Source organism: Oncorhynchus nerka, linkage group LG11, assembly GCF_034236695.1.
Source record: "Oncorhynchus nerka isolate Pitt River linkage group LG11, Oner_Uvic_2.0, whole genome shotgun sequence".
NCBI lineage: Eukaryota > Metazoa > Chordata > Actinopteri > Salmoniformes > Salmonidae > Oncorhynchus > Oncorhynchus nerka.
Window position 1 is genome coordinate 8699073 of NC_088406.1, and position 25881 is coordinate 8724953.

The window sequence follows — 25881 nt, forward strand, 5'->3', positions numbered from 1 at the left end:
TTGTACCTAAATCTATACGGGGTAGCCTAGTGGTTGGACTAGTAACTGAAAGGTTGCAAGGTACACTGAGCTGACAAGGTACAAATCTGTCGTTCTGCCCCTGAACAGGCAGTCAACCCACTGTTCCTAGGCCGTCATTGAAAATAAGAATTTGTTCTGGCCAGCCCTAATAACCTGGTTTCTTCCTAGGTTTTGGCCTTTCCTAGGGAGTTTAACCTAGCCACCGTGCTTCTACACCTGCATTGCTTACTGTTTGGGGTTTTAGGCTGAGTTTCTGTACAGCACTTTGAGATATCAGCTGATGTACGAAGGGCTATATAAATACATTTGATTAGATGACTTGCCTAGTTAAATAAATAAAAAAAGACATGAAAAGTGATTGCATGTTTTGCTGAAAGGACTTGAATAGTTTAAAAATATGTAGACAATAATGTAGTGTGCAGTGTTTATGTGGTAGCCTAGTCTAGCGTATGTCAAATGCAAACCCCCTAGTTGTCCCCTCCATAGACTCTCTTTGTTCTCTGTCTGTTCCGTCTGCTGTGAGTGGATGTGAGAGGGGAACTTAGCAAATGACCACACTCTAACTTTAACTCCCACACTTCCCTCTTCTGTCACAAAATACAGATACATACTTTACACTTTCAGTGTTCATAACACAACGCTCAGCCACCCCTGGTCTCTTTGACTACTCTATGATCCACCAGATAACAGCAGATTGACATGGACAAACATTTGCAAGGTAAGTCTCTGTGTCATATGTCTCATCTCACGCTGTCAGTCCGTCTGTCTGTCTTTCTGTCGATATGCACTCCACAGATTTTATAAACAATTTATTAAAGAAATAAAGTGTTTTAGCTAAATCAATCAATGAAATCAAATCTGTTATCTTTAGTTAGATCCTGTGAATGTGTGAGGTTGTGTGGATAGATCACCAATAAGGAAGTGAGGAGTAACACGTTTTCTGAGTTGATCCTCATATAATTTCAGGAGGAAAGCATTTGGATTCCTCAAGTCTCAGCAGGATGAAACTGAACTCCATCAATGAGGTCTGTTGTTCATCTGTCTATAAATGTTATTATGGTAGTATTATCTAGCTATAGTATTATTAGCATCTGATTATCTATGTACACTATCCAGTGGCGATTTTAGCATGTAAATCTTGGTAGAGGAAAAGAAAATTGTGGGATGCATGCCAGCAAAGCCAATACACAACACTAAACAATACATTAATTACACAATATCACAGCTACACTTGGCTATCAGCTGAGCCTTGTCTGGCAGAGAAACAGTACATTCAGCCTAATTTACTGCCTTTAAATAAATATCTATATATGGCTGACTTGCTTTAACAAATGTGGTTTCTACTGTCAATTGAGATGTACAAACTATGGCATAAAGGGACGACAAGAGAGGCAATCCGTAATTTTGATTAAGACATTAATGAGTGAGCTAGGATGGATGTAGTCGATATAAATATTTGTTCAGCACTTTTTAATTGTACAGTGACAGAATTCAGAACATGGGCCTTTCTTACAGTGATCTCCATGTACACCAAGTCAGAACCGTAGGATAAAAAAAAGAGGCATTTCCTCACCATCTTAAATAAGCATGCACCTTTCAAAAATATAGAACTAAGAACGGATATAACCCTTGGTTCACTCCAGACCTGACTGTCCTGGACCAGCACAAAAACATCCTGTGGCGTACTGCACTAGCATCAAATAGTCCCCTTGATATGCAACTTTTCAGGAAAGTCGGGAACCAATACACAAAGTCAGTCAGGAAAGCAAAGGCCAGCTTCTTCAGGCAGAAATGTGCATCCTGTGGCTCTAACTCCAAAAAGTTTTGGGACACTGTAAAGTCCATGGAGAACAAGAGCACCTCCTCCCAGCTGCCCAATGCACTGAGGCTAGGTAGCAATGTCACCACCGATAAATCAATGATAATCGAACATTTCAATAAGCATTTCTCTACGGCTGGCAATGCTTTCCTCCTGGCTACCCCAGCCCCGGCCAACAGCTCCGCCGACCCCGCAGTTACTTGACCGAGCCTCCCCAGCTTCTCCTTCACCCAAATCCAGATCGCAGACGTTCTGAAAGAGCTGCAAAACCTGGACCCGTATAAATCAGCTGGGCTAGACAATCTGGAACCTCTATTTCTAAAACTATCTGCCGCCACTGTTGCAAGCCCTATTACCAGTCTGTTCAACTCTCTTTCAGACGTCCGAGATCCCTAAAGATTGGAAAGCTGCCGCGGTCATCCCCCTCGTCAAAGGGGGTGACACTCTAGACCCAAACTGATATAGACCTATATCCATCCTGCCCTGCCTCTCTCAAGTCTTTGAAAGCCAAGTTAATAAACAGTCACTGACCATTTTGAATCCCACCTTCTCAGCTGTGCAATCCGGTTTCGAGCTGGTCACTTGTGCACCTCAACCACGCTCAAGGTACTAGCGATATCATAACCGCCACCGATAAAAGACAACACTGTGCAGCCATCTTCATCGACCTGGCCAAGGCTCGACCCTGTCAATCACCATATTCTTATTGGCACACTCAATAGCCTTGGTTTCTCAAATGACTGCCTCGCCTGGTTCAAATTGGAGGGCCAGTTGTCCGGACCTCTGGCAGTCTCTATGGGGGTACCACAGGGTTCAAATCTCTGGCCGACTCTTTCTCTGTATATATCAATGATGTCGCTCTTGCTGCGAGTGATTCCCTGATCCACCTCTACGCAGACGACACCATTCTGTATACATCTGGCCCTTCTTCGGACACTGTGTTAACAAACCTCCAGGCAAGCTTCAATGCCATACAACACTCCTTCCGTGGCCTCCAACTGCTCTTAAACGCTAGTAAAACCAAATGCATGCTTTTCAACCATTCGCTGCCCACACCTGCCCGCTCGACTAGCATCACTACTCTGGACGGTTCTGACCTAGAATATGTGGACAACTACAAATACCTAGGTGTCTGGCTAGACTGTAATCTCTCCTTCCAGACTCATATGAAACATCTCCAATCCAAATGAAATCTAGAATCGGCTTTCTATTTTGCAACAAAGCCTCCTTCACACATGCTGCCAAACTTACCCTAGTAAAACTGACTATCCTACCGATCCTCGACTCGGCGATGTCATCTACAAAATAGCTTCCCATATACTACTCAGCAAACTGGATGCAGTCTATCACAGTGCCATCCGTTTTGTTACCAAAGCCCCTGCGACCTGTATGCTCTAGTCGGCCGGCCCTCGCTACATATTCGTCGCCAGACCCACTGGCTCCAGGTCATCTACAAGTCTCTGCTAGGTAAAACTCTGCCTTATCTCAGCTCACTGGTCACGATAAAAACACCCACCCATAGCACGCGCTCCAGTAGGTATATCTCACTGGTCATCCCCAAAGCCAACACCTTTAGCCGCCTTTCCTTCTAGTTTTCTGCTGCCAGTAATTGGAACGAATTGCAAAAATCGCTGAAGTTGGAGACTTATATTTCCTTCACTAACTTTAAACATCAGCTATCTGAGCAGCTAACAGATCGCTGCAGCTGTACATAGTCTGTAAATAGCCCACCCAATCTACCTACCTCATCCCGATATTGTGTTTATTTACTTTTCTGCTCTTCTGCACACCAGTATCTCTACTTGCACATCATCATCGTTCTTTTTCTATTGTGTTGTTGACTGTACGCTTGTTTACTCCATGTGTAACTCTGTGTTGTTGTTTGTGTCGCACTGCTTTGCTTTTTCTTGGCCAGGTCGCAGTTGTAAATTAGAACTTGTTCTCAACTAGCTTACCTGGTTGAGTAAAGGTGAAATAAATCAAATTTTTAAAAAATAAAATATTTTTCATTGTTTGCAAACTGATATGTGACACATACTAATGCCAAAGTAACATGCAAAACATGTTTGTTTTTTTGCTAAAAATGTGAGGCTGAATGACAGGTCACCACTGACACGATCTAATCTCAATGTCTGCCTTGTGGTATTCTATTCTTAAGGGTTTTCTCACAGATCCTAAATATGCAGAGGAGGAGGACCTCAGCTCAAAACTGGAAATGTTTAAAAGTGAGATTTCAAGTCTTTTAACTGCACATTGATCAGACAGTTATGTTTCCTTATTGAATGAATCAACAATTAAATAATAATTGTAATGTGTTCTATATTGCTTTACAGACAAATACATGGAATTTGATCTCAATGACCAAGGAGACATTGGTAAAATTGCCTTCTTTTTTTACGACAATCCTGTTGAATAACAAGATTAGGCTAATCATGAGGACAACATAGTTCACATGGATGGCTCAATCTTTGTCACAGCCTCTCTCTCTCTCTCTCTCTCTCTCTGTCACACTCTGACCTTTAATATCTCTGTTTTCTTTATATTTTGGTTAGGTCAGGGTGTGATGAGGGTGGGTATGCTAGTTTTTGTATTGTCTAGGGTTTTTGTATGTCTAGGGGTTTTGTAGGTCTAGGTATTTATATGTCTTTGGTGGCCTGATATGGTTCCCAATCAGAGGCAGCTGTTTATCGTTGTCTCTGATTGGGGATCATATTTAGGTAGCCATTTCCCTTTTGTGTTTGTGGGTTCTTATTCTATGTTTAGTTGCCTATCGGCACTATCCGTATTAGCTTCACGGTTTGTTCTTTGTTAGTTTGTTCAGTGTTCATTCTTATATTGTTAAAGAATGTACGCATACCACGCTACGCCTTGGTCTCATTCATATGACGAACGTGACACTCTCTCTCTATCTCTGTGTCACAGACATGATGGGGCTGAAGCGCATGTTGGAGAAGCTGGGTGTGGCAAAGACTCACTTGGAGCTGAAAAAGATTATGTCAGATGTGGTTGGCAGTGCTGCACGAGACACGTTCTGTTACACAGACTTTCTCAATATGATGCTAGGGAAGAGGAATTCCATACTCCGACTGTGAGTTAGAAGGAAACTGACACTACATTAATGAAGGCATTACATTTGAACTGAAATGAATTTTCTGAATACGATTCTGAACTTTTGTAATCCACTGTATTTCCTTTAAGGCTATATGTCTTTTTGCTACATGACTTGTGTAATAATTTGTTAGTTAATTTTTCTCTGCTGAAGGATCTTGATGTTTGAGGAGAAAGGGAAAGACCAGGAGCCCAAAGAGAGTGGACCACCGCAACGCAAGACTTTTTCAGATCTGCCCTGAAGGCACTTACGTTATGGATCCAATCTGTTCATATAAAAACTGAATGTCAAATGAACTGGGTTATACAGGTTTCATTGTAAGGAATAAAGAAAGGTTTGATTGATCCATAGGCTTGTCCATTTGTTGGTGAAAAACGTGTGTGCAGCTGCAGAACCTCATATCAAGCTCTTGATCGAATATACTTAACAAAGTATATCAATTGTCAGCATTTCTGATAAAATGATAGAATCCCATAACAGATGAGTGTTTGTGTAAATGGTGAAAAACATCACTCAAAGTGAAAAGTAAAATTATATATTCCATTTCTTTCTATGTAAGTGTCGAATAAAAATAGAGTAAACCTTGTTTGAGTAAGCTTCTCCTCTCCTCCAAAGAATGCAAAATTCTACATTCAGTTATGGCAGCACCCAACGGGATAGCTACCCTGCCTTGCCTGTTGAACATGACAACAGGAAATCCCCAAATATCATCAGTGACCTGGGCAGAGATCAAGGGAGACGGTGAGATCCAAATACTTCAATACCCTACAATACCCTACCCGGGGTGGCATGGTAGCCTAGTGGTTAGAGCGTTGGACCAGTAACCGGAAGGTTGCAAGTTCAAATCCCTGAGCTGACAAATCTGCCCTGAACAAGGCAGTTAACCCACTGTTTCTAGGCCGTCATTGAAAATAAGAATTTGTTCTTAACTGACTTGCCTAGTTAAATAAAGGTAAAATAAAAAATATCTCCAACCAAACATTCCTAGGAATGGAGGGAATCTCAGTTCAGGAGATGCATCTTTGGCTCTTTCCATGGTGGAGTACAGTCACTACAGATGGGACAAAATGAATGCTGCTTTGAGGTCAAGCTACAGGTTAAAGGTGAGTATTTGCTAGTACAGTTGTGGCCAAAAGTTTTGAGAACGACACAAATATTAATTTTCCCAAAGTCTGCTGCCTCAGTTTGTATGATGGCAATTTGCATATACTCCAGAATGTTATGAAGAGTGATCAGATGAATTGCAATTCATTGCAAAGTCCCTCTTTGCCATGCAAATGAACTGAATCCCCCCAAAAACATTTCCTCTGCATTTCAGCCCTGCTACAAAAGGACCAGCTGACATCATGTCAGTGATTCTCTCGTTAACACAGGTGTGAGTGTTGACGAGGACAAGGCTGAGATCACTCTGTCATGCTAATTGAGTTCAAATAACAGACTGGAAGCTTCAAAAGGAGGGTGGTGCTTGGAATCATTGTTCCTCCTCAGTCAACCATGGTTACTTCCAAAGACGTGCCGTCATCATTGCTTTGCACAAAAAAGGGCTTCACAGGCAAGGATATTGCTGCCAGTAAGATTTCACTTAAATCAACCATTCAAGGTGAGCAGTTCAAGGAGAGCAGTTCAATTGTTGTGAGAAAGGCTTCAGGGCGCCCGAGAAAGTCCAGCAAGCGCCAGAAACGTCTCCTAAAGTTGATTCAGCTGCACGATCGGGCACCACCAGTACAGAGCTTGCTCAGGAATGGCAGCAGGCAGGTGTGAGTGCATCTGCACGAACAGTGAGGCGAAGACTTTTGAGGATAGCCTGGTGTCAAGAATGGCAGCAAAGAAGCCACTTTCCAAGAAAAACATCAGGGACCAACTGATATAGGACCGGGGTAAAGTAATTTTCTCTGATGAATCCCGTTTCCGATTGTTTGGGGCATCCGGAAAAAAAGCTTGTCCGGAGAAGACAAGGTGAGTGCTACCATCAGTCCTGTGTCATGCCAACAGTAAAGCATCCGGAGACCATTCATGTGTGGGGTTGCTTCTCAGCCAAGGGAGTGGGCTCACTCACAATTTTGCCTAAGAACACAGCCATGAATAAAGAATGGTACCAACACATCCTCCGAGAGCAACTTCTCCCAGCCATCCAGGAACAGTTTGGTGATGAACAATTCTCTTTCCAGCATGATGGAGCACCTTGCCATAAGGCAAAAGTGATAACTAAGTGGCTCGGGGAACAAAACATTGATATTTTGGGTCCATGGCCAGGAAACTCCCCAGACCTTAATCCCATTGAGAACTTGTGGTCAATCCTCAAGAGGCGGGTGGACAAACAAAACCCCACAAATTCTGACGAACTCCAAGCATTGATTATGCAAGAATAGGATGCCATCAGTCAGGATGTTAATTGAGAGCATGCCAGGGTGGATTGCAGAGGTCTTGAAAGAGAATGGTCAATACTACAAATATTGACTCTTTGTATCAACTTCATGTAATTCTCAATAAAAGCTTTTAACACTTATGAAATGCTTGTAATTATACTTCAGTATTCCATAGTAACATCTGAGAAAAATATCTAAAGACACTGAAGCAGCAAACTTTGTGGAAATTAATATTTGTCATTCTCAAAACTTTTGGCCACGACTGTACATTCTTATTCAGAATATACAGTGCATTCGGAAAATATTCAGACCCCTTGACTTTTCCCATATTTTGTTACATTACAGCCTTATTCTAAAATTGATTAAATTGTTTTGTTTCCGCATCAATCTACACACAATTCCCCATAATGACAAAGTGAAAACAGGTTGTCAGAAATGTTTGCTAAAAAAAAACAACAGAAACAGAAATAGATTATTTACATAAGTATTCAGACCCTTTGCTGTGAAACCCGAAATTGAGCTCAGGTGTATCCTGTTTCCATTGATCATCGTTGAGATGTTTCTACAACTTGATTGGTGTCCACCTGTGGTAAATTCAATTGATTGGACATGATTTGGAAAGCACACACCTGTCTATATAAAGTCTCCAGTGGTGACCAGTCTATCAGGGAGCCCCACATTTTTAGCACAAAAACAATTGGGGGGCTTGCCTGTTTCGCATGTTATTTTGGCACAAATACGTGTCACATATCAGTTTGCAAACAATGTAAAAATACATATAATTGAGTTAATAAAGCCGCATACAAACATGGTCTGTTTTGTTTTCTTGAGTAGAGCAGCTCCAAAATGCAGGTGTTTCAACCTAGCTCAGTGCTTTCTGTGGTGGTGGGGCAAGTCAGCAGAAAAAAACGGAGCATTGCCCAGCAATTGGCTCAGTGTTCTGTCACTCATGGGGACACTACGTCACCACCAAGTCGAAGGGTAGAGCTAGAAAATTCAAGCCCCTTAGGTGCTGCTATAGAGTTACATTAGAAGTCCAAGGCTCAAGGACACTGGCCACAGATAAAATGACATCAAATCACAATATATCTACAGTAGCTTTGAAAGGACTGTCAACATCATACTTTCAAAATTTTAGCTAGCAGTCATCATCATGAATCAAGTCGACAATCTACTGGCAAATCCTTTTAATCCTTGTCATATGAAGAGAAATAATGAAGAGAAATTATAGATAAACGTATCAGTGCTTATCGCCCATTGACATAAACATTACACAACAAGTTGGAAATCACAAATTCAACAATGAGTGGTTTGGAAGGAATCAGTGGCTAACTGTAAGCATTGCAAAACAACCACACAGCCACTCCTGCTATTCAGTGGAGTGGCTGTGTGGTGCTAAGTCTAAAATTAACAGTCTCTTTTGGTAGTTTAAAATGGTAAACGTCCAACATTGGCCATGCTGTCAATGAAGCATGATTTGTGCCGCTCCCAAAACAACTGCTAACGTGGAACTGCAAAATCTGACTTTAGTGAGTTCAAGACAACTGGGAACTCTTGGAAAACGAGCCACGACTGGGAAGATAAGTTTGGAACTTTCGTTCAACTCAATTCAACAATTGCAGTTCAACAATTGTAAATGGGGAACTCGGGCCTCTTTCTAGAGCTACAACCTGAAGATCACTGACGTCATCATGACAACCTTCTTTTTTTTTATCTCCCAGCTGTCTTGAAAGCAGCATAAATCCAGAGAATGCCAGACTTTGATGACAAAATTTGCCCATAAAGAACAGCCGCACCACCTTCCTGTTCAAGTGAGCACAGCACAGCAAGGTGCTTATATGCCCCCTTTATTGTCTGCTTACATGCCCCCTTTATTCTACAGTTCTAACTTGGTGTACAGGGAGAATACCATAAGAAGGGACCATGTTCTAAATTCTGTCGCTGTACATTTCAAAAGTGCTGAACAAATAGTTATATTGACTACGTCCGTCCTAGCTCGCTCATTGTCTTGATCGAAATTACGGATTGACTCTTAAACACTTGTCGTCCCCTTATGCCATAGTTTGTACTTCTCAAATGTCAGTAAAAACCACATTTGTTTCAGCAAGTCTGCCACATCAGCTATGTTTTTTTAAAGGCAGTAAACTAGGCTGAATGAACCGTTTCGCTGCCAAACAAGGCTCCGCTGATAGCCAGGTGTAGCTGTGGTAAGGTGTTGGGACTGCTGTTGGGGCTCTGGTGTTTGGACAGCTTTATGTAGGCCCTAACAGTTTGTGGGCAGTGTTTGTCACTTTTAAAGTGCAATTAGTGTATTGTTTAGTGTTGTGTTGTATAGTTGTGTTGTATGGGGCGTGTGGTTAGGGCGTTGGACTAGTAACCGAAAGGTTGCAAGATCGAGGTAAAACTCTGTTGTTCTGCCCCTGAACAAGGCAGTTAGCCCACTGTTCCTAGGCTGTCATTGAAAAAAATAATTTGTTCTTGACTGACATGCCTATTTAAATAAAGGTTAAAAAAAACTATTGTGGCTTTGCTGGCGTCCATCGAAGTAAATTGGGTGTTGAGTTTGCCCCACCAATATTTACATACTAACATCACTACTAGTCACAGTGCTTTTTGACGTTGCAGCTGTCAGGCAACTGCGACTGACTGATCTACAAATCACCTTGCAATATTATTAAAGACTTCTTATTATTTGTAGATCAGTCAGTCACAGTGACCAATGACGCATCACGGTTTTGATGCTCATGAACAGGGCCACAAATGTGATGTTTTGAGACTCCATTTGGTTCAAAACAAAATAAGTAAAATAATCAGGACTCGACTTTGACAGGAGACTAATGACCGGAAAGACTTGATTTGAAGTCATCTGTTTTTGACAAATATTTTATCAGCACATCTGCATGGATAATAATGACGAGATGCTCATGTCTCCTCTCTTCATTGCCACTTTGTTTGTCCCTTGGTACGTTCCATCGTGAGGGAGCGCAAGTAGAGTTGCAGGCAGTGAATGGACCCTGAGAGCTTGTTTGAAATGGAAAAGTGTCGCGGTAGCTTTTGATAAAGAAGAACATCAAGACGAAGCAGCTGCATTATAAGTGGGATGTTGAGCGCTACATCCCGAGGTGTTCATGCATTGTGAAAAAAAATTGAGATGGTTTGTTAAAGAAGAATGGTAGAAAGTGTAAGCAGAGTGAGCTGAAGACAGGAGGAGAAATTGAGTCGGTTAGTGAATGAGGTGAAGTATCAGAGGTGGTAGGTGTGGTGAAGTTCTCGAAGCCCGAGGCTGGCACTGAGGGTCAAGATAAAGATGAGTCTGTGACAGTAGCAGTGGCGTTTTTGGAAAAAGTGGACCGGTGCCTTTGGCTGATCCATTAGTGGTTTCAGGGTGGGTGAAAACAGAGTTGAGTACTGTGGAATCGATGACGGTAACCTAGTAGTGGTTTCAGGATGGGTGAAAACAGAGTTGGGTACTGTGGAATCGATGACGGTAACCTAGTAGTGGTTTCAGGATGGGTGAAAACAGAGTTGGGTACTGTGGAATCGATGACGGTAACCTAGTAGTGGTTTCAGAGGGAGGGGTCCTGAGAGGAGTGGTGGGAGTAGTAGATCTGTACCAGTACAGAAGGAGGGATCCTGAGAGGAGTGGTGTGAGTAGTAGATCTGTACCAGTACAGAGGGAGGGATCCTGAGAGGAGTGGTGGGAGTAGTAGATCTGTACCAGTACAGAGGCCAACAAGTGATGTATGTTTCAGTAAGATTGGATTTTTAGCATTTATAGCAATGGTTATCAACTGTACTGCAGGGATGGAATGTAAGTCGCAGAAAATTGAGGTTGTGGTGGCAGCTGCAGAGAGGTATATGGGTTTGCGAGGCTTAACATCAGAAGAGTTACAGGGTGTGTTATGTGGTGATGTCCCATCCTTTCAGGTTGTTGGCATGAGGTCGGATTAAATAGATTTAAAATAGTGGAGTAGGGTGGTGTTATTTAGATTTTAATTCTTTTTTTTGTCAGTAGTGTTATGTGGTAGGGTATTTTTTATAATTGTTTTAAAGCAAAGTATAGGGAGTTCTATTCCAGTCTAGTAGGTGGCGGTACTGCAACATATTGATGCCAACCACCGTTAAACTTCATCGAAGAAGAAGTCTCCACCCTAACAAGTCGAATCGTTGTCCCAATGGCGGAAGGTAGGCGACAAGTTTAGGTCCAAAATAAGCCTATAGAAACGCATTGGGCTAATTTACGACAGATTTTGGTGAGAAAGCAACCTCTCGCCTCTTCCACTGGCGTGATTCCTCTCTAGCAGAAGACCTTTCAAAACAGGTGATGCGGAAGTCTTCATACTTTCCCAGCGCATTGGCTTCCGGAGCCAACTGGAACTCATGTAGTGATGGGCATTCCGGCTCTTTTCAGTGAGCCTTGGCTTCCGGAGCCAACTGGAACTCATGTAGTGATGGGCATTCCGGCTCTTTTCAGTGAGCCTTTGGCTCTCAAACGGCTCTTTAAAAAACATATGTTTTGTATTTTTCAAGTCAAACAGTTTGCGATAGTTAAAACAATTCTAATTAAATTATTAAATTAAATCACACTCTACCCTAAACACAATGTATTTAAAAATGCATTGGTTTGTTGTGAAAAAGAATGCTATTAAACTTTTGCATTTAAAGTAGAACTTTTTAATGTATATAAGCAAAGTGCATATAAATCTAACAATTATCAACCACTATCACTAGCAGGCCTGCTAGTTTCTCAAAGCTCCACTAGAGCTAGCTTCACAGTTGGGTGCACAGTTCGCATATGCCGTGGTAGGTTGTGCGTAGAACCTGCTTTATATGAGATTTTGGGGGGCAAATTCTACACTGTGCTCTAACATTGTCAACATTATTAAAATGCATCCAACTGCTACTGTGCTTTGACTCATTTTCCAGCTGTTGTTTTCACAGCTGTCCTTCCCCTCTCTCATGGCTGTATGAGGCATCAAAGCCAAAGGAACTGAGTAACATTAAGAAATGCTATAGATGGAAGGAATGCAGTTTGAAACCTACCAAAAAACAATTAGGCAACAACAAATTCAATCCCTTTTAGACAATTTCCTGGGTAAAACGTTCCACTGTAATAGTGAAGGTGTAAACTTGGCAGTAGAACATCTTAACAGTATATAATATCTCTCAGCTTCCCTATCAAATCTAAAAATCTCCAATAGAAAACCGAAGAAAATGAACAACAATGACAAATGGTTTGATGAAGAATGCAAAAATCTAAGAAAGAAATTGAGAAACCTGTCCACCCAAAAACATAGAGACCCGGAAAACCTGAGTCTACGCCTTCACTATGGTGAATCACTAAAACAATACAGAAATACACTACGGAAAAAAGAAGGAACAGCACGTCAGAAATCAGCTCAATGTAATTGAAGAATCCATAGACTCAAACCACTTCTGGGAAAATTGGAAAACACCAAACAAACAACAACACGAATAATTATCTATCCAAAATGGAGACGTATGGGTAAACCACTTCTAATCTTTTGGCTCTATAACAAAGAACAAAGAGCAAAAACATATACATGATAAAATACAAATCTTAGAATTAACTATTAAAGACTACCAGAACTCACTGGATTCTCCAATTACCTTGAATGAGCTACAGGACAAAATAAAAACCTTCCAACCCAAAAAGGCCTGTGGTGTTGATGGTATCCTGAATGAAATGATCAAATAATCAGACAACAAATTCCAATTGGCTGTACTAAAACTCTTTAACATCATCCTTAGCTCTGGCATCTTCCCCAATATTTGGAACCAAGGACTGATCACCCCAATCCACAAAAGTGGAGACAAATTTGACCTCATAACTACCGTGGGATGTGCGTCAACAGCAACCTTGGGAAAATCCTCTGCATTATCATTAACAGCAGACTCGTACATTTCCTCAATGTACTGAGCAAATGTCAAATTGGCTTTTTACCAAATTACCGTACAACAGACCATGTACTCACCCTGCACACCCTAATTGACTATCAAACAAACCAAAACAAAGGCAAAGTCTTCTCATGCTTTGTTGATTTCAAAAAAGCCTTCAACTCAATTTGGCATGAGGGTCTGCTATACAAATTGATGGAAAGTGGTGTTGGGGGTAAAACATACAACATTATAAAATCCATGTAGACAAACAACAAGTGTGCGGTTAAATTAGGCAAAAACACACACATTTCTTGCCACAGGGCCGTGGGGTGAGACAGGGATGCAGTTTAAGCCCCACCCTCTTCAACATATATATCAACAAATTGGCGCGGGCACTAGAAAAGTCTGCAGCACCCGGCCTCACCCAACTAGAATCTGAAGTCAAATGTCTACTGTTTGCTGATGATCTGGTGCTTCTGTCACCAACCAAGGAGGGCCTACAGCAGCACCTAGATATTCTGCCAGCCCTGACAGTAAATCTCAGTAAGAACAAAATAATGGTGTTCCAAAAATGGTCCAGTCACCAGGACCACAAATAAAAAATTCCATCTAGACACCGTTGCCCTAGAGCACACAAAAACTATACATACTTTGGCCTAAACATCAGCGCCACAGGTAACTTCCACAAAGCTGTGAACGATCTGAGAGACAAGGCAAGAAGGGCATTCTATGCCATCAAAAGGAACATAAAATTCAACATACCAATTATGAACTGGCTAAAAATACTTGAATCAGTCATAGAACCCTTTGCCCAAGATTTCAATAAATGGGACAAACACCAAATTGAGACTCTGCATGCAGAATTCTGCAAAAATATCCTCTGTGTACAACGTAGAACACCAAATAATGCATGCAGAGCAGAATTAGGACGATACCCACTTATTATCAAAATCCAGAAATCACCTACAGAGAGATGAACCTGAGAAGCAAGGTGGTCCTGGTGCTCTGTTCACAAACAGACCCCACAGAGCCCCAGGACAGCAACACAATTAGACCCAACCTAATCATGAGAAAACAAAAAGATAATTACTTGACACATTGGAAAGAATTAACAAAAAAACAGAGCAACTAGAATGCTATTTGGCCCTAAACAGAGAGTACCCAGTGGCAGAATACCTGACCACTGTGACTGACCCAAACTTAAGGAAAGCTTTGACTATGTACAGACTCAGTGAGCATAGCCTTGCTATTGAGAAAGGCCGCCGCAGGCAGACATGGCTCTCAAGAGAAGACAGGCTATGTGCACACTGCCCACAAAATGAGGTGGAATCTGAGCTGCACTTCCTAACCTTCTGCCCAATGTATGACCATATTAGAGACACATATTTCCCTCAGATTACACAGATCCACAAATAATTCAAAACAAACCCAATTTTGATAAACTCCCATGTACATAATATGACATTTGTAATATCTTCATTCTTTTGAAACTTCTGTATGTGTAATGTTTACTGTTGATTTTTATTGTTTATTTCACTTTTGTATATTATCTAATCAGTTGCTTTGGCAATGTTAAACCATGTTTCCCATGCCAATAAAGCCCTTGAATTGAATTGAATTGAGTTGGCTGGCCCTCCCTCACGCATCTTTGGTTCATTGGTTGACACCACGTGTCTAATTGACAGGAATAACAGGTGAGGCTGTTAGTCTTAGCACAGTCAGAATAAAAGCATGCGCTTGAGCATTTAGGCCTATATTATAAAAAATAAAAATAAATAGTTATTTGTATTAGTTAATTCTATTAATTTAAATCTTTGGATTATTAATATCTTATTTTTAAAATATTTTTATAAATAGATTGGGCTCTTCTGATATGCTCTTAGAGCCGACTCGTTCGCGAACGACCCATCACTAATACTCAGCGGTTTGACTGGAATAACAAACTGTTCATCAACACAGGTCGGAGAAGCCGAAGATTCCACCGGAAGTAGCTTTCTTGTTTACAGCAGTTAGCTAAGGTGTTAGCTAGTTAGCAAAGTAGCTACCGGTAGATATATCTAGCTAACATAAAAAGAGGGTGAGTAAACGTGTGCTGACACAACACATTTGGTTTTACACAGTACTACATTCATTGTTTACTTTCAAATCAGTATGTATTTCATGCGTGTGGAAAATGTCCGTTACCCAGCTAACGTTATTAAACTAATGTAACTAGCTAGTAAACACGGGGTTAGCTAGCTAGTGTTATCTATGTAGCTAACGTTAGCTAGCTAGAGTTCTTTATGCATAATTTGACTAATAACTATAGGTTTTTGTTCTAGCCCAGTACTAACACATCTGGGCTTGATGATTTGATGAATTAGTTAGCTAACATCTGGGGCAGAAATAAAGCCTGCAGTGTGCACATACTTCAGGTCCCTGGATCAGAATGGACTACACCACTAGCTAATATCACATTTTATTGGTCACATACACATGGTTAGCAGAAGTTATTGCGAGTGTAGCGAAATGCTTAGCCCAGCTAGCTTTATATTCTAGTGCTACAATGGAAATTCTGAAATACATGTCATTTTTGCATGCCGTTGCACCATCACCCCCCACTTGTTCAGAGGATGAGCAGCTCGGAGGAGGTGTCCTGGATCTCCTGGTTCTGTGGCCTGAGGGGGAATGAGTTTTTCTGTGAGGTGAGTAGATAGCTAGTTATGTCAGAACATCAAAAGAATGAGAAGGACAGACAGGGGAAATACTATTGCTCTGACTTAACCAACTGTTTGTGAAGCTAGTTGATCCTTTGAAATACAGAATGAGCTGTTACAACTACCAGCCAAATATACCCAAAACACAGATGGAGAATTCCATGTGAAAGAGGACCAAAATAGTGTTTAAAGTCGTGGGGTGGTTTGTATTGATGCCATAGTGTGTAACCGTGACATAAACGGTATGGCGTGGTGGTAGCTTTCCAGATATTCAACACAGTGCAGCGTGTAGGCTACGTTGCTTAATTCTACCTTTAACTCTTCTGCTTGTCTTAATTGCCAATACTGAAGTAATCCCTTTAACCTGTTATGCAATTGACCAACCTTGGCCAATTCATAAAGAGGGTGAGACTGTGTTTGGCAGCTGAAAGCTACTAGCCATGTTGATCCATTCCACTTTACCAGGTTGATGAGGACTACATTCCAGGACAAGTTTAACCTGACAGGGCTCAATGAGCAGGTGCCTCACTACGCCAGGCCCTTGATATGATCCTGGACCTGGAGCCAGGTGAGGCTCATCACTACACCGTCTAGCATGACTTGCACTGACACTTCCTATAGGCTAATTTATCACCTGTTGTATTTACAAATTTTCAAAGACACGGACCACAGTACTGTGACTACATACTTGATTCAGTGCATCTATAGGTTGAAGTCTACCTTGTGTTGATCCCAAACCTCACTTATGTGTGTATAAAGACAGAAAAGACATGCAGGCTATAATGCTGCCTCCAGTGCTTTATTCATGCACCATAATATATAGGCTTCTGTGTACCTTGTGTGTTGATCTGAAAGCCTCACTGTCATGTATGTCTGTCAGATGAGGCTGGAGGACACCCCAACCAGTGACCTGATAGAGCAGGCAGCAGAGATGCTGTACGGGCTGATCCACTTGCATAGCTACATCCTCACCAACAGAGCATAGCTCAGATGGTAATAAACCCCTAGATCTGTATATATTGTTCTGGAGTCTGGATAATCTCTATATCAGTGGTCTCAACAGGTAGACTGTGAGCTACCAGTAGCTCGCAGCCTAAAGATGGCTCGCCAATCAATTCTGAAAGTACATTACACTCAAATTAAAATGTGTTCGTTTTTTCCTAGACCTCAAAAATGGTCTTCTCGTGTGATTTAAAGCTTTGACATGGACTCAGAACATCAATTTTCAGTCTTTCTCTATGAAGAATTGTAATATTGAACAAATATAAAAAAAAATAACATCTAATAATTCTAATCCCAAACCGGAGAAAAAAACAGTGACAAGAATTCAGAAAATCTGAAAAATAATTTTATGGAACCCACTTAAAGTTGTCTAATATGCTATTGCTTTTACCGGAGTATATTGACAAAACAACTATTTGAAAGCTATAAAATACAAATGTAGCTTGTGACATGCTACATTAAGTAGCTCGTGCTAAAAAAAAAGGTTGGAGACCCCTATTCTAAATTCTACCTGTCAGTTTATGTAGTTAGTTTGGCCCTTCTTGTACTAACTGTGTGACCATGTTACACACTGAAATAGTTTTTGGTTTGCAGCTGGATAAGTACCAACAAGGGGACTTTGGCTATTGCCCAAGAGTGTACTGTGAGAATCAACCCATGCTTCCTATTGGTGAGTTTGACTTTAATGTATTCATACTCCTGTTCACTTACAGAACATACCTCTTCTCTTTTCATGGAATTGAACCATTTCTCTCCAGTCACATTTTGAACTATATCACAGATTGTCAGCAGTATTTCACACAGGTCTGAGGGAATCGTCAAAAAGATTACTCTTGCTTGCACAGTAAATATATTTGATCAATATTTAATTGCCAGCTGACACCAGAATAGACGTCTGTGCCCTCAGTGGTGTTACATAATGTTGATCTCTCCTCTCCCATAGGTCTGTCAGACATCCCAGGTGAGGCGATGGTGAAGCTGTATTGTCCAAAGTGCATGGATGTGTACACCCCCAAGTCCTCCCGGCACCACCACACAGACGGGGCCTACTTTGGGACAGGCTTCCCCACATGCTATTTATGGTTCACCCAGAGTACCGGCCAAAACGACCTGCCAACCAGTTTGTGCCAAGGTTTATTTCTATAATTATCTTTGCAAATTCATCAAGATGCTCTGTTTGCCCCATTTGATTTGTTCGTGTTATTACATAATTCATGTTCAGCTGGGAACTGTAACAAAAACCATTTGCTTGATTTGAAGATGATTTTTTCCCTCGGTAAGGAGATTGAGACATGTTAGCATAATGGCAGCCTTCTACAATCCACACTGTTATTGTGTTGTAATATTTAGTTGTTGTTTTTCTCAGGCTATATGGCTTCAAGATCCACCCCATGGCTTATCAACTCCAACTCCAGGCTGCCTCCAGCTTCAAGAGTCCTGTGAAGGCTATTCGCTAGAACTTACACACCCGGCCGGGAAAGATACATTTTGACTTGGTTGGAATGAAAGCAGTGGATTATGTAGCTCAATAAAGGCTTGTTAAAAACACATTCTGACAGATACAATACATACATGTAGATCAGGGATGGGAAACTCCAGTCATCGTAGGTCGCAGTATTACCCCATTCATAGCAAGCACAGCTGATTCAACACATTGTATTCTAAACTGATGATCATGATTAGTTAATTATTGGAGTCGGGTGTGTTAGCTGCAGCAAAAATATGACACCAATCAGGCCCCAGAAGGACTGGAGTTGACCATCCCTGATGTAGTTAATGTTGACGTCCGGACCAGGCCATCATCTGTTACACAGGATGCTCTTTGGTGATTGGCTCCCTCTGTGCTTTAGCCTATCATAACCCTACTGACTACAATCGTGCAACTTCCCTCTGCTTGACAGGACCCAATCTTTCGAACCTTTTTTCAGTTCGGCTCGCTAAGGCAGGGTTTTCCAAACTCAGTCCTGAGGCCCCCCTCAGGTGCACGTTTTGGTTTTTGCCCAATTCTGATCTTTTGCCCACGTATTGTCAAAAGAGCTGATGTGATTGGTCAGAGTTGGGCAGCCTGTGTGAGCACATCCTAATACCTGTTGTCACACTACCATGCTGACCTGCACAGTATTGGGCTGGCTCAGATACATTCTCTACATGGTTGCCTTTCCCGCCTGGTTCCATTACCGAGGGTGGACACATAACTTAGCAGTGTGGAAAGGCTGATATAAAACAATCTTCAATGATTGGCTGAGAATCCAATTAACAACCAGTTTGATATGTATTATAGATTCCCTAGAGAATGGATGCTGCACAAATTAAATTGAAGACAGAGTTGATTAGATGTATAAGCTATGTTCTCAGGGTGAATGGCAACATGGGTTTGCTTTGTGCTGACATAAAATACCAGTGCTGGGACACTCACTGTCCCAAAGTGAAAATGTTCGGGCCACTTAAGCCATCATTAGTTGTGAACATGTCCATGACAGAGCAGAGTTGTCTCTTGACTGGACACCGAGACGCATGGTTTCTCTTGCATTGGTCTGTTACAATATTAAGTGGTATTGAACACACAGGTGGATGTCTTTCATGTTGATAACCTATAGCTACAACCAGTTTACATTTTCAGTCTACAACTCCAGTGGTAATGCTATTATTGATTTTCTGAAGTCTGTATGCAAGCATCTGGAATTAAGAGTTAATAAAATTTTATTTCTTACAATTCTATTGGTCACCTTTTATTAAAACATGTTCTTACTGTGACTGAACTCCTGCTCAGACAGACACTACACACCACTTGATAATTCATCCTGATTTTATTTCATTTTAAAGACAGGGATATGTCACAAAAGCAATAAGTTGACATATCTAAAAACGAAGGGTTCCGCTGAGATTCTAGTTTATGCCCTCAAGATCATTCTAGCTAATAGTTTGTGCCACCTTCACAAACTTCTTCAGAGGGGAAGAAAGGTCTGCTACCAATTGTCATTCTCTAAAAGGGTTCTCATACAAGTATCTTTATCTGATCTACAAAAGGACAGGGTACAGCAACTGGTAGAGGAATCTACTCTAAAACAGGTGGTAAGAAAAAGATTTACAAACCAGGATGATTATTATGAATGTGATCAGTTCAAAAGCCCTCCAAGTAACAGGCTCGTGTTTTAAAAACATCCCACAAAGAATCACATGAAACAGTCTCTACTACAAAGAAAATGATGGTAGAACATGTACAAAAGGACTAAATATGTTCCCCTGTATGAAAGAAAAGCCATATACACTGGGACAGCTGCCTTTGATATAATAACATATTCTGTACAGTGAACTACTGTGTTTAAGAGCTGAGAATCATTTGGACCCATCTGCAGGGCTAGAATGTACATCAAGACTGAACATTCTTCATACAATCATATACAGAGGGGTTTTGTCCTGCAGTATTGATAAAGACATACAACCTGAGAAACAGACTAAAGCATTGTTTCATCAAATCAACAACAGGTTTGAAAATCAATCACGTTTCTATCAAAAATTATTTTCAGGGACAAAAACCCGAAGGGACTTTCCATTGCTCTCACATTAGACTGCATGGGGCAGTTCTAGAGGTCAATGGTGCGTTAAAAGAGGAAGAAGAAACAATGCTGCATATGTACTGGGAAACATAGGGGCACTCCCAAATTCAAGCTGGGAAAAAAAAAAAAGACTTGATTTGAGTAGGATATGAACTTCAATAACTTAAACACCTCATTTTGTACAAATACTATAAAAGCAGTAATGCTATAAAATAGAGTAAACATTTCAAAACAGATAGTTGTCATCATGTCAAAGTTTATACCGAGGGTCATCGTGGCCTGACCTAGTAGTAATACACATGTTAACATGGCTGGTTAAGTAAGAGATATTTGACCTGAGCAGAGAACAAATCCAAAACAGGCAGGTTGTTGGAGTATGCAATATCTTTGTTCAATACTTTTAAGTGAGGTATGTCATTTCAATTTGAATATTCAATAAAAAAAAAGAATATTCCTCAATTATAAACATAAACAAACTCAAAGGAGTTAGTTATCCCTTTCCAAAAATACATCTCCTTTCTGTCCAGCATCTTAATCTGATTGAAAAAGGAGTTAGTTATCCCTTTCCAAAAAATACATCTCCTTTCTGTCCAGCATCTTAATCTGATTGAAAAAGTCTGATAATGTTATTACTTAAAGCCCGGTTGAAAACAGTGCATTTCTGTCAAAATGAGCATGTTAAAAAGGAGACTCAGTAAAATGCCGTTGCCTCGACCAGCACCGCAGATACAGAGATGAGCGAGATGCAAGACTTTGCTCTCACACAGTATCTGCGCATGTGCACGGGTTCACTTCACTCTGTTCACAGCGTTGGAACCATGGCACCAAAACAGCGGAGAAGTCGAGCCTCTCGCTTCAACGCTCTTAGTTGTTTGGCTGAAATTGACCCACTATGCTGTTTACTTTCTGCATCTCCGTCATATCGCCGAGTCCACACTTAAACTCAATGACACAGTAGTAGCAATACAAAACGACAGAAAAATATGTTGTAAATAAACATTTAAACGCAAATGACCTAAATGCTCTTAGAACTGAAATGGTTCATCTTTCCTACTATAATAATAAAAAAATAGTAATTTGGCGAAATATGAAGTTTGAGTGGAATAGACCAAAATGAAGCCACCATACAGTCAAAACAGCAGTATGGAAAAGAGGACACAATAGGCTTTCTCCCTGGCCTGTTCATATCCCACTGGGCAGGGGAGACACCAGGATGCATCCCAAATGGCACCATATTCCCTTTATAATGCACTACTTTAAACCAGGGCTCTGGTCAAGAGATGCAACAACAGTGGTTCTGGAGGGGACCAGTCAGGACACAATGTCCATATGGGTTGAGGAGGTGTGAGTGGCTCTGGGACAGGGAGGTTAGTCTGTACTACAAAGCTCTGTGTCTTGAGCATCAGATCCATAGGGCTCCCTGACTGTGTGTTGAGCTGAATCACATTGCTGTTGCTCCGCCGTCACTTCCCTGCAGGAGACAAAGCTTCAGTTAACCTCCACCTAGCTGGTTGTACACCTTATGACAAAATGTGTCACAGAGAAGCATTGTGTTTGACCAGGCTTTGTGTGTAGAAGGAGCCGTCATAGACACCGTACTGTACCTGGTCATCCTCTGAGTCGGCAGTGATGACGATCCTCTTCTCACTCTGGTCGCTGACGCTCCTCCTTTCACCACCTGGGACAAGAGAAATAGTCAGAGGCCATGACACAGCTGAGGTGTGTGTGCGGCCTATGGTGTGCCCTTACCTTGGAGATGTGAGTGGTGGTGGTAGTAATGGAGGTGCCACTGGTTTCCCTGCTGCTCTCTGAGGTAATGGACTGAATGCTGCTCAGTGCTGTGGCCTCTTTCCCCCCGTCTGTCCCATCAACTGACACCTGAGAGGAAACAAACAGAAATAATGGCTCCATGGTAACACCTCAGTCATAGGTGCACTGTACTGAAACGTTTGTGAAAGAAATGCCATGTATAGATCCTGAACACGGCCCTGATTGTACCCTGTGGAGGTGGAACCACAGAGTTCCCCAGCTGTAGCATCATCTATATGATCATGGGGTGGCTACCTCTGCAGACTCGTAGCTGATAGTCTGGGTCTGAACGATAGGGACATCCTTAGTGGAGACGTCAGTAGGGAGGGAGTTGGACACGTCTGTGATGGTGACTGTCTGGGTCTGCACCAGAGGGGGCTGGGGTGGGAGGAGAACACACTCCAGTCAGTTTGACTGAACGTTGCACATCGACATGAGAAGAGCCGACATGGTTCCTTTCTTCTATACATGTCAAACAGACATATAGGCTCTATATCATATCATTATATCTGAGCCTTACATGATGTGTGTCCAGTGTTTATATACATTATTGGTTGTGCCCAATTGAATATTGCACAGCTGTAACTTTCCAATGTTTCATCAACCACTCCCCTCAAACCACACCTCTCTTTCATTCACAACTGATTGGGTCCCTCGTTCCCACTCCCCATTCTAGTTTTACCAAGATGTCCTTCCCACCACCACAAGGTTAGAGAGAGAAAGACGATTCATCTAGTGTGTCAGAGAGAAAGACAATTCATCTAGTGTGTGTCAGAGAGAGAAAGACAATTCATCTAGTGTGTCAGAGAGAAAGACAATTCATCTAGTGTGTCAGAGAGAGAAAGACAATTCATCTAGTGTGTCAGAGAGAGAAAGACAATTCATCTAGTGTGTGTCAGAGAGAAAGACAATTCATCTAGTGTGTGTCAGAGAGAGAAAGACAATTCATCTAGTGTGTGTCAGAGAGAGAAAGACAATTCATCTAGTGTGTCAGAGAGAAAGACAATTCATCTAGTGTGTGTCAGAGAGAGAAAGACAATTCATCTAGTGTGTGTCAGAGAGAGAAAGACAATTCATCTAGTGTGTCAGAGAGAAAGACAATTCATCTAGTGTGTCAGAGAGAGAAAGACAATTCATCTAGTGTGTGTCAGAGAGAAAGACAATTCATCTAGTGTGTGTCAGAGAGAAAGACAATTCATCTAGTGTGTGTCAGAGAGAAAGACAATTCATCTAGTGTGTGTCAGAGAGAAAGACAATTCATCTAGTGTGTGTCAGAGAGAGAAAGACAATTAATCTAGTGTGTGTCAGAGAGAGAAAGACAATTCATCTTGTGTCAGAGAGAGCGCTTGAAAGAGAGGAATAGCGACACGGTCCTTATCTCTTCCCATCGCCCCAACACCAGAGAAAACACCATCACTGTGCACCGCCTCTGCAGCCGGCTCTAGCAGAACTCAACCATCCTGACCAACACCAGTATGACTACAGTACAGATTCAGTGTTTACAGTTTGGATTCCTTGTAGCCATGCTGCAGAGGGGTGAGTGTACACTGTCCCCATGGAATCACCCAGACAGAGCAGAGGACAGGCAGAGTACAGGTAGAGAGGACAGGCAGAGGAGTCAATCAACCGGAGCTGGTCAGGGCAGAGGGAGGGCTACCTGGAAACAGCGTATGACATGTGGAACACCGCTCACGAAATAGGAGGTGTGGAGGCTCCAGTTATCCTCCCAGACTGCTCCCCCTTGACCCTGGGTCTGCCGGCTCCTCCTCCTCCAGCACTGTACCCTGGAGCTGATAGGAGTGGGGCAGCTGTGCCCTCTCCACCTCAACGACAGGTACGTGGCTGGTGGTGGTCCCAGAGCTAACATGCTCATCATCCTGATCACATGGCCCTGCCACCCCAGGTGCATCATGGGATTTGAGTCAACCCTATCAGGCCCAGTTTCTGTGCTAGCAGGGCTGGGGGCTGGGCCCCCCGATGGTCTTCCAGTGCTGCTGGACTCGTCCTGTTGTAGCGCTGCCTTAGTGTCCAGCTCTTCCCTTATAGGAGTAATACACACACTCTAGAGGAAAGATACAGCACACATATATCCACTGTGTGAACAACAGCAGGGAATGAAACAATGTTTTCCACCATCATGTTCAGCAAGAATTTATTGCATTTTTGGGGGGGTCAAAATGGATTGTCAAATGGGCATACAGCAGGGCAAAATATATTGCAGTTGACAAGAGTGTTTTACCAAATACCAGTGAACGAAACATAGGTCATGTACACTATAACATTTGATCAAGCTGCCCCAAAGTTACCTCGTCAGTGTTAGATGTGCCTGCAAAAAATAACAGTGAATTGTGATGAGGTATACACTGTATACTCAAATATACACTGTAGCTGTCCACTAGTGCTGGGTTAATGTGCTTCTGTAGAAGACTTCATACATGAAATACCACAACACGCCACTAACTAATCCTACTATGATGTCTGTCTGGATGTGTACAAAAACACCTTCTATTAGTGGAACCTGCACATATCAAAACTGTTCCTACTGTAAAAAGCCACCTGTCAACTGTCATTGTCAGACGCACTCTTCCAGTCCAGATAATCAGATATACAAAACAGAAGTGGGGTCATCACAAGTCTTTCAACTTTTTAGGGAAAGAGAGCAACAGTCTGTAGGAACAGTCAGGAAGAGTTGGGGAGGGGGACTGAGCAAGATACACAGGAAGTAAGAGTCACATGACAGGAAGCAGCTTCTGAAGTAGAAGAAGATGATGATGAAGAGCTGTGATGAAGAAGAGAAGAAGAAGGAGCTAGAGGTTGATGGCCTGCCTACACACATCCCTCTCTCTGGTCCTCTCCCTCTGGGCTGGCTCGAGGGGCCCCTAGGATGCCACCTCAGCTGCGTTTAGAGTAGAAGTCTTGCAGGGGCCACGCGGAAGGCGGATGGCGAACTGAGGGGAGAAGGGTGAGGGTGGAGAGGGGAGAGAGATGAGAGAGGTAGGGGATGTTGAAATGTCTGATGTAGGGTAATAGATAGGAAGGCTATGCAAAGCTGTGTCATGGTCTAAGAGAGGAAGAATGGAGAACGCATGTCTGAGTTGGACTAGGTGGTTATGGGTAACCTGTGGGCCTTCAGACTCTTCAGTTGTGGGCTTGGGGACAGGAGTATCAGTACACGGAATAGCAAAGCAAAGTGAGAAAAAGGAAGTGTGGGAAAGCAGAGTTAGGGAAAGAGGGGCAGTGTTTGGGAGAAGGAGGCAGGATGGAGGACATGAAGCAGAAAACAAGCACATCACTGAGGGAAAGAGGAGACAGGAGGATGAGCACACAGGTCAACTCTTCTACTCTAAGGTCATGATCTTCAAGTCACAGGGTCATGCAGTTTCTCTGTCCAATCAGGTCTGGTTGTCATGCACTGAGGGGAGGGTCAGACTAAGGGACAGCCAATGAATGAGGAGGTAAAGACAGAGCTGTGCTTAGAAACCTGACCAATAGGCTCAGACACCACATGCCCAAACCATAAGTCCCTTCCCCACAACAAACAGCTGAACATCCAGACAGACTGGGCCACAAGGTGAACAGACTGATCTGTTCCAATCAGTCT

General features: G+C 42.2%; 2 protein-coding genes, 1 long non-coding RNA gene and 1 pseudogene across 6 annotated transcripts in view; 2 read left to right on the forward strand and 2 right to left on the reverse strand.

Moving 5' to 3' along the window:
- Positions 1 to 25881, reverse strand: part of LOC115123366 (ubiquitin carboxyl-terminal hydrolase 32-like) — a 190728-nt gene that overhangs the window by 154860 nt on the left and 9987 nt on the right. The window lies entirely within an intron of this gene.
- Positions 999 to 5293, forward strand: LOC115119891 (allograft inflammatory factor 1-like). Its single transcript, XM_065024184.1, has 5 exons — positions 999 to 1046; positions 3999 to 4065; positions 4174 to 4215; positions 4763 to 4928; positions 5103 to 5293. The coding sequence occupies exons 1-5, from the start codon at positions 1023 to 1025 to the stop codon at positions 5188 to 5190; spliced, it is 387 nt and encodes a 128-aa protein (XP_064880256.1). The 5' UTR covers positions 999 to 1022; the 3' UTR covers positions 5191 to 5293.
- On the forward strand, positions 15292 to 19627 carry LOC115116921 (casein kinase II subunit beta-like; annotated as a pseudogene).
- On the reverse strand, positions 21651 to 24008 carry LOC115120824 (uncharacterized). 2 transcript variants are annotated; one of them, XR_010465018.1, is made up of 5 exons: positions 23938 to 24008; positions 22536 to 22658; positions 22221 to 22349; positions 22076 to 22149; positions 21652 to 21942 (listed from the first exon to the last, which is right to left on the reverse strand). It is a non-coding gene; the product is annotated as an uncharacterized LOC115120824 (long non-coding RNA). The 2 variants fall into 2 exon arrangements; XR_003862236.2 differs by lacking the exon at positions 23938 to 24008 and having other exon boundaries at positions 21651 to 21942; positions 22536 to 23469.